This window comes from Oxyura jamaicensis, chromosome 1 (genome assembly GCF_011077185.1).
Source record: "Oxyura jamaicensis isolate SHBP4307 breed ruddy duck chromosome 1, BPBGC_Ojam_1.0, whole genome shotgun sequence".
In the NCBI taxonomy this organism is placed as follows: Eukaryota; Metazoa; Chordata; class Aves; order Anseriformes; family Anatidae; genus Oxyura; species Oxyura jamaicensis.
In genome coordinates this window covers 90,929,743-90,939,181 of record NC_048893.1, presented here as the reverse complement: position 1 = coordinate 90,939,181, position 9,439 = coordinate 90,929,743, and the positions used below count along the sequence as shown (strand labels likewise).

Here is a 9,439-nt window from a genome sequence, read left to right as displayed (position 1 = left end):
TCCCGCGAGCGCCGAGATGTTCGCGCCTTCGCTACAGGGCGCGGTGCCGATCCATGTAATTATTACCAGTTACTGATGACAGAGTCTCCCTTCTAGTACAAATTGCTTTGTACCCGAGGAGTAGTTTGCTCAGGTTACCTGATGAATATTAAGACATAGGCCTTAAACTTGACAGGTTATACACCCATCAGAGTTTTATTGTTACATGGTCCCATCTAGCGATCTATAATCCCATTCTCTCTTCAACCCATAACATTTTAATCAATTGGCTTATTTCAATAAAATTTCATGGAGTAGGAATTTTAGCTAATTAGTTCCTAAAGTTGTCATAAAAATTGGCAGCTGGGTAGCAGGGACACACCCAGGATGATTGCCCCACTCATGCAGAACTCAGCTTTTATTCATTGTTCAAGGCAGCAGCTGGTTGGCACAATAATCAGGCACTTGTTTTCTTTTGCCTGGTGAGGATACAGGGTGGAGCCAGGGTACCAGGGTGAGGAGATTTAGCAGACAATAGACAGAGTCTGTACAAATGAAGGCTTTTGTTTTGCTCTTCCCAGAAGAACTTGTTTAATTAATGTTCCATGTTAGACAGAAAAAGATGGTTCAATATTTTATCCATTTGGAAGTCTTCCCCCCATTTTGATGAAATTAAACAACGATTTGGCCTTTGGGGCTTCATAAAATCCACTATAAAACCGCTTATGCTAGGCTTAAAACTTCATTATTTAATAATGAGCTCCAGCTAAAGATCTGATCTTCATTTCCAGTTCTGCAAGATGCTTTAACAATCTGCCATTAGCTACTGTAATCTGAGGCATAGATTTCATTGTATATTTTCTTAATTGAGCTGTTGCAGCAGAAGGCTCAGGAAAGCTTATTTAGAAGGCAGGATTGGCGGGGCACATTAAGAATAGTCGTATACCTGAGACCGTACAGTCTGATCCTTTTGCAGCAGGGAATATTAAGAAGAATGTGACATCTACTCCCGGATAAAAGGCTGTCAAGTTTTTCCCCTTGTCCAATCTGTTTGTATAATTTAGTGGTTGGAAAGGCCTAAAGAAATGCATTAACTGAACTGCAATGTTTTATGACAGTATAGCGACAAGATTTAGACACAACACATACCATCTAGATGAGCTTGGTTATGTTTTTCTCTTGTAACACATATGGAACTTTTATAGCTTGTCACAGGCTTTCTTAGAAACAGCGTCCTCATACTGTTCTTGATCATTCTGACCATATCAACTCTTCCCTAACAAGAGTGTGACTTCTGAGTAGTGCAATCAAAATGGATTTGTCTTCTGGATCTGGTCTTAATGCAGAAATCCAGCTCGAGGCTCCTTTCCATGCTAAGCTCAGCCAAAGGATCTTATTACGAGATGACTCAGCTCTTTGCACATTATGTGAACCAAGCCTCTCTGCCCTCCCTCATACTTTGGTGGAATAACAGCCTAACTGATTCAGTCAGCAGAAACAATTTAAGTACTTCTTAACAGAATAAGGAGATATCTTCTTTTATCTGGTTTTGGGGGAAAAAAAAAAAAAAAAAAAAAAAAAAAGAAAAAAAAAACTACATATAAATCAACGTTTTGACAGGTCATAATGTTAGAGATGCCAAAAGTTACTATTCAGACTGTCTTGCCCACTGCAAGCTGAAAACTACAGTGATGGTTTACTTTTCTTCTGAAGTCTACATGCTATTTTTCTACTGCTAGAGGATTGGATTTTGTCTCCTGTTATAATGGTAAAAATCTCTTGCCAGATCTTTGACATTACTGAATGAGGAAGAATTTGGGATCTAATATCTCGCAGTATGTCTGGCATTTAGGAATTGAGATTCCAAGCAAATAACAGACTTGGTGTGCTGCAGGCTTCTTTCTGAACCTGAAATTGCTGGCGGTGGCTTTATCAGCTTCCAATTTCTATGATACATGCTTTAAATATTCTGATTTTCATCACTGTATTATCTGAGAACCCATCACTGAGATTGTGTGAACAGAACCTGTGTTAAATGGATTATGCAAATGAAGCAATATGATTACATTTCAGTTACTCTTACTGCTTAAGAATTATATAACTAAGGGCACATTCCTAGTTCTTTTTACAACAAGATTATATGAGAAGTATTTACCTTCTACTTGGGTTAGATAGGACGTAACTCAAATTCAAAGCATGTATTTCAATTGGAGGGTCATGGAGAGTGCTTTCAAACCCTTTGAAAAGGGTCCAAAATTTCACTAGCTCTGATTTATGTACTTTCTTCTGGTTCTGGTGTGTGAATTTTTATTATTATTATTATTTGTATTTAAATAACCTGATGTCTCCTGTGTGAGATTATCAGAACATTTGTTTTCAGTGCCAATGTTATCTTACTGTATGGTCTGTTTATATATTATTCTCCTCCAGCTTGATGAACATGCACTAGTAGATATCAGTGTCACCATATACATCATTAATATTTTACAGGATTTTTGATCCTCTCTGTTTTCCAATGGGTTGTAAGTAAAGCCCTCCAAACAAAGCACAGCATCACCATTTCACTGTTTGAGGAGCATTCAGATTTATCATCATAGCCAGCACATTTTTAGTGCAAAGTACTATGAGTTTAGCAAGAGTACCAGGGCTGCAAACCTGACAGAGGCTTGTACACAGCATAAGCAAAAACATCATGTTTCATCTTCAAGACAGCCCCTGAAGATGCAGGATGAGTCCTGAGAACGTGTCGAGGTGTTGAAGTAGCTCTGGCCAGGGAGATTTATGTGGTTATTGACAAACCTGCCTGTGTTCAAACAGATTGCGGAGGATGATCCTATGGAGTTTCTATTTTTGCCTAATAGGGGTTACTTAATCTGCAGGGATCTTCGAGAGGTTTATGGTAGTTTTACAGCTCCTGGATTGTGGCTCAGCTCTAGCTGGAGACAAGCCAGGGAACGCAGGAGCACTGTGCAAAGGTAAACAGTGCCGTGTGGATGGAGAGGAAGGGCGGACGGCGTGATGGGTGCTGGGGAATCAGCAGATGATTTTGCTGCAATACAAAACAGTCAATGGTACAAGAGATTTATGAACCATTGCCCTTCTGGACAACTTACTCTCCATGAGTTTAAGACAATACTCGGTCTATGTGATATGAACCCTCAGGCAAACATGTACGTTGAGCAGGTGTTTCAGATTTTTGACATGAATCAGGTAAGAAACTTTATGGGACTATTTTTGTCATGAAATATGTATGTTAGCTTGCACAGTGGAAGACTTTAGTTTAGTGATATCAAATGAGAAGGTGTACGTAAACAGAAGTTGTTTTGGTGTTGTTTTTTTTGTTGTTTTTTGTTTGTTTGTTTTCCTCATCAGTTTCCAGCAGCTGTGCAGCACTACTTAAATTGAGAAAAATGGATTTGTTGGATTCTTACCAATGTCTTTTAGGTTGTTTAAGAGAAGAACTCTTCAAAAATCTACCAGAAATGTTTGATTCCTTTCAGGTAGGACTGGCCAAGAGTCTTAAAATCCTCATTTTCCTCTCTTTAGCTACTGAAATGTTGTATGAATATTTCTGTCTTCATTCTTCTTTTTAAAATGTTTTTTTTTCCCCACTGTTTCTAAAGTGAAGTCTCTTCAGATCTATTAGGCTGCATTTTTGGGGACATTTACAATTAATCTATTTTTTTCCCTTTATCTGATTACCACCATTTTTATTCCTATTTGGAAAGGTTGTAAAACAGTAATATAGCTGCTCTATTTTGCTTCCCAACTCCTTAAAAAAAAAAAAAAAAAAAAAAAGACTTTCAGGACTGATCAGGGGAATGATGATAGGCTTGAATTATTTCATAAATCTGAATTCCCAAGATGGTGTTATTTCTTCTAAATAGAAATGGAAAGAATCAAGAAGTAATACAATTAGGCAAGAATAAGACAAGTAGATACCAGCCATCCAGGAGGGAGAAGAAATAAGAAAACTGGAAAATAAACAACATATATATATATATATTTATATATATATATATATATACACATATATAACAAATGCAAAAAAAAGTACAAATATACAAAATAGAAATAATTGTACTAGGAGTGGAAAGAAGAAATAATGTCTAATCTCAACTTGGTATATTAGTTCAAACCCTTGTGGAATTAAAACGCAGGTTGCAGAGAAAGAGTGTTGAAAAGAAAGTTAAAATCTTAGTGACAGATCCCTTTTCTATCAGAAACCGAGTTGACACTTGGACAAAAGAAAAACGTACAGGAATAAATGTGGTAGTTTGTCGAGCTGCAGTAAGAGGTAAAATAAGAGGCCAGGAATAGCAGCCCCAAGATCCAGCACTTTGGGTATTGCTCCACAGAGCCCACGTTTCTCACAGGCCGGGGAAAGCACTTGGACAGAATTGCTGAACACCAATATGCGATTGCTATTTAGCAGCTGCAACAAATCATTGCATCACTAGCTGGAGCCACTAGGAGATGCAAGTTGCTCACAGTGTCTGCTGGGCTTGGGAACGGCTTGAGACACCAAGAACATCTCCACTCAAAACGATGGTGCCTAATTTAAGAAGGCAGACTCTCCTTTTAATCAAATGTTTACTAATGTCTGTCTATTGGCTATATTTCCCCTCTTCTGAAATGCTTAACTCGGTGGATTTTTTTGCTGTTGAGAGATGACAGAATAAATAAATAAATAAATAAATAAATAAAAAGCATGCTTGAATAGCCAAAGTTCTTCCAAATGGCTGTGCTGTGTAGGCAGATAAAAAGAAGCAGCTAGGATTTAGAATTGTTAAAGAGCTGTATGTAACATAATTAACTTGAAAAATCCAATTTATCTAAGCTGAAATCCTTTATGAAAACAGTCTGTGGCATCAAAATTTCATTGGGGTGGGAGTTAATTCAGAGACATGACCCTTAATACAAAGATTTAGGGGACTCTTGAAACGAGAATTTATTAACTTAAATTGAAAATTATTGTTATTAATTTAGGTTCAAAAGGTACTTACAGACAATTGATAATTGAGTGTTTTTCTTTTTTTTCAGAATTAAGTACTTTTTTTTTCTTCCCAGATTATCAGCATGCAAAAGTTGCGGGATTTGTTTTCTTTTTATTTCTCCCAGTTGGAGCCAGGCCCCTTCCTTGACCTCTCAGTTCTGACTTGATGAGATGACTGTTTTCTGTCAGTTATAGTAAGACCTCTTAAAAGTAACAGTTCAATAGTCATTACACTGCCTTTCTGTCCTCAGACAGAGGTTTTCAGTCCCACTTGCTTGATGTCCCCATAGCAAAAGCTTTTGTCAGTTCAGGAAAATCAGTGAATTTGCAATAGCTACAAAAAGAAAGTATTTCTGACCCCACATGCATAGGTGCTTGAGGAGGATATGTTTCTCTGGTGACTAGAAACCTTAATGAAAGTAACAGCTTCACAAGGAGCCCCTTATTGTGTTAAGTCTTTGATCCCAAATGGGAAGCGTAAGGTCAGTATCTCAAAGCGCTTCCCGTAATCATTACAACAAAAACAACCACACTGCAAATGTTTCTGTGGGAAGTATAAGACATTATTTCATTATGCATGGCATGCTGGTTATTTATAGATACTGGTGTGTGTAGCTACCAGATCAGCAGGATCATGTCTCTGAGTGCTTAATGACAAAAATGCCTGGGCTGGAGTACACACAACTCAGGTAAGCACAATTCCTTTTCTCATCACCAGCACTTGTATCATTGTATTATACTTATAATCTCCATGTCTGGAATAATGAAGCAGTAGTACAAAAAGGAGTCAGACGTAAAAGGCTTCTGTAGATGTACTTCTAAATGGTCATTGCCTTCTCTTTCTGTTTTAAATTCATACACAGACCCAAGGAGATCATTGTAGAAATATAATAGAAGACATACAAGGAATTTGATTATGACCTAACAAAGTTGTACCAGTGCTAGGTCAGTGTTTTCATTGAGAGAATAATCAAGTGACTGTACACCTGTTCCCACACACTTTGCCTTGTATGCCATGGGTAAGAGGCCATAGGAAACAGTAAAGAACTGTCTTTTCCTCCTCCCCATGCTTGAGTTAGCAGGAATTTAGCGAGTCTTCAGCTCTCAGGCAGAGACTGAAGATCGTGTCCTACTATAAACTTGCCTCATCAGGGCAAAAACTATCTGATTTATGGAGGAGAGAAATGCATTTAAAACTTGTCGTTTGCTACTTCAAGAACTAGCAGTTGTCTTTTTTTGTTTTATGCATCAAATAGGTAGTATTCAGCTGAATCTACCACAGTCTAAAGATATGTGACCTTGTTTCACAGCAGAGGGTTTTAGTATCTGCTGCTCACAGTTGAGTTACCGCTGCTTTCATAATAAAGAGAATATCTTCTTTAATATTTTACTTTTCTGCCATTTTTCACATCAAGATAGTTCCTAATAACCCTGCTGTGAAGGAAAAAATATATAGAAGACAAGAATAAAAAGAGGAGCAACCACTATTATCAGCCTGTGTGGAAGGGTTACCTTTTTTTTTATTCATTTCTAAAGAAATTCATATGGCATCATGCCTTCCAATACTGATGAGATTTTATACCATTTTCAGAGCAGGATTAATGAATATGATGTTTTTCTCATGTTTGCCTACAGAGACAGTTTTGCTTTAGCTACAGCGTGAATTTTCCATGTGCCCCATGTTCTTGCAGTTTCACAGAAGTCTGTCCTTGAACCAGCAATCTTCTTTATTACAGGATGGTCATTTTCAGTGCAAGTACATTGTATCTCCGTTACCTGGATGTACCTCTTTCTTATTTCCCAAATTATCGTACAGACTCCAGAAAGCTCCTTGGCATCTCTAATGTAGATCTCAGTAGATGCTGAAATTTTATCCTTGTCTTTCACCATCAGTTCAGTTTGCCAGAGATTGCTCATTTGAAATTGATTCACTGTGCTTCCTATCTATGAGCTAGTCCCTATAAATTTGTTTCAGTACTCTTTGAGATGGCTTTGCTATATTAATTTCTTCAGTTCAGCTCCATATCATTATGAGTTTTTCCTTTTTTTTTTTTTTGTTTAGAAAAGTAGAAAGGTTCCAATGCCATTGGCTGTAGGAACAGTTGACTTCTGTAGAATTTCTACTATCTCAGCACACGCTTTGTCTGTGAGTTTATTAACTGCTGTCAAGCTATGCAGCAGGTTATAAATTTTAGACTTTTTGTGCTCTATAAAACTCACCTTGTTTTTTTTGTTTTGGTTTGTTTTTTGTCATGTGTAATATCAGCATTACATACTATTCCAGTCTCTCACTAGGGGTGAAGGATGCTGTGACAGTGAACTATAAATCAGATCTCTTTTTCCCCAGGCATTTTTGCTGTCTTTTACAAATATTTTAGTTATTGTTATTAAATGAAAGGGATCCTGAAAACAAGTACTAAATTAAACTTGGAATGATTTTAAAGTAACATTTTCTTGTTAGTTTTATGAGAAAGTGCAAAATCTGACAGAAGTCTGACTTCTAAGGCCCCATGTTTATGTCAGCACAGCAGACTTTGTGATGTGCTTCAGTCACCATGGGTACACTTTCCCATGACTTGTTATTTGGAAGAAAGTAGCAGGGGAAATGTGGGGAGTTTGGGGGGGAAAGAGTGGGAAATATGGGTGGGAGTAGAGATGGATAAATAGATGTCGGCAACTCCCAAGTTCCATATGCCTAAGAGGGATCCTGGGAGCAGCATTTGCAGAAGGTGATGTGATTCAACAAGAGCAGAGAGAGAAGAGGAAGGATGTCCAGGACTGGGTGAGTTACTGATGAACAGTCCTTACCTATCATACCATGTAAAGTTTTCAGCCTGCCTAAGTTAGGTCCCTGGTGCCCTGTCCTTCTTTGGTGTTTGACATTTGTGCATTGCTTTTGTGCTTTTAAGGTACGATGGCTGAGGAAAAAAATTGCTTTTTGTCAGACTAAACCAAGAAGTTTGTCTGCTTATTTTCCTTCACTTCCCTTGTCCTTGCTTCCTTTTCCCTTACCCCCACTGTCCCAGCCTACACTTACCTGCAGCCAGGCAGTGGATTTCAGCTGGGGTGCTCCTCCCTCTGCAGAGAAGCATTTTGTGGCACAGATGGGATCCTGTTGTGTCTCCCTCCCTTTTTGCCTCAGCTCAGAGACTCCCTCAGCTCTAATAAATGGCCTAAGCTCCACAAGGACTCTCCTGCCATCCCTGAGGGATGGCAGCAGAACTGCTTGCTCACCCCAGGGCCTCCCCCATACCTGCACCCTGCACAAGACGTGTCCCCACTTTCCCTGTCACAGGGATCACACAGCAGCTCGAGGGCTCAGAGATGGTCTCTGTGGGCAGGACAGTGCAACCACCACCCAGTTTGCTGGATGTGCTCTGCCTGCAGGAACACCTTTGGCTAAAGCCATGATAATGTTTGTGTTTTCATGCTCAATCTTCAAAAGTTTGTGGACACTTCTGAGGAGTGTTCAAGCTTTCTTACTCATATGCCTCACTAGGATGTATATGATATTAAACTTAATAATCTCCTTGTGGAGAGAACTGTAGCAAAAGCCATTAAGAGTGTGTGGAGTCCTTTTCAGAAATTGAACAAAACCCCATAAAATATTAATTGTTCTCTGGCTACAGTTGTGCCGAAGGGAGGTTGCTGTTTTTCATAAGGCACTCAGCACTTCACAGGACTGTGCTCTTTAACTCCACCAAGTGAGGATAAATGAAAAGGATAAGCACGTGGGACTGTCTTGCTCCTACATCTCTAACATCCTATATTTTTGCACTGGTATTTATAACTCCAGATTTGTCTGTGACACAGTAATGCCTCTGAGCTGCTCATGGAGATGTATAGAAGCTGATCAGTACAGAAGTATTATTGATACCTAACCCCTTCCATGAGCTCACAGAGGAAGAAAGAATTCAATTCCTGAAAGCTGTAAAATAAAAAGCAGGACTACAGCACTGACCAACAAAAAGGAAACTTGTATTTAATCTGTTTAACAGACCAAACTGATTTTTGTTAAAGGAGTTCCTGTAAAAGATTCCTCTTTTGCTCAGGTTATGTCAGTAGGCTCATGACCAGAGTGTTGCATTTTATTTGGGGACCCGCGCTATGAGGGGGCAGATAGGGTACATTGCACACCTACAATGGAGAAGATGTAACAACGGGCTGCCTGTTTGCACTCTCGACTTTCTCCATCCCTATTTATGGCATAAATGGTAACTCTTTCTTACAGTCAGTCCAGGATTGGACTTTTATGTGTTGCTAATGGTTAGCATATAATTCATAGCCAACCACTGTGAGGATCTCCTATTTTTTCTAGTACGCATGTTTGTAGTGAGTGGGACTTTGGCTTTTTAAGAACTACAATTTGAGCATGGCTCTGTTTACTTCCACATTAGCCACATTATGAAATCCCATCTGGTTTAGAACCAGGCATTAAAGGTAATCTTACATGGGTACAAATAG

The 9,439-nt window shown here is 38.8% G+C and overlaps 1 protein-coding gene across 5 annotated transcripts in view; it reads left to right on the top strand.

The window, feature by feature from the left end:
- Positions 1-9,439, top strand: part of GUCA1C (guanylate cyclase activator 1C) — an 83,425-nt gene that overhangs the window by 51,851 nt on the left and 22,135 nt on the right. Inside the window, exon 1 of one of the 5 annotated variants that reach the window (XM_035315112.1) lies at positions 2,796-3,189. The exons of the other annotated variants lie outside the window; for them this stretch is intronic. Within the exon in view, the coding sequence (XP_035171003.1) occupies positions 2,998-3,189 (192 nt within the window). The 5' untranslated portion in view covers positions 2,796-2,997. Of the gene's footprint in view, positions 1-2,795; positions 3,190-9,439 lie in introns of those variants that run through there. 5 annotated transcript variants of the gene reach the window in all.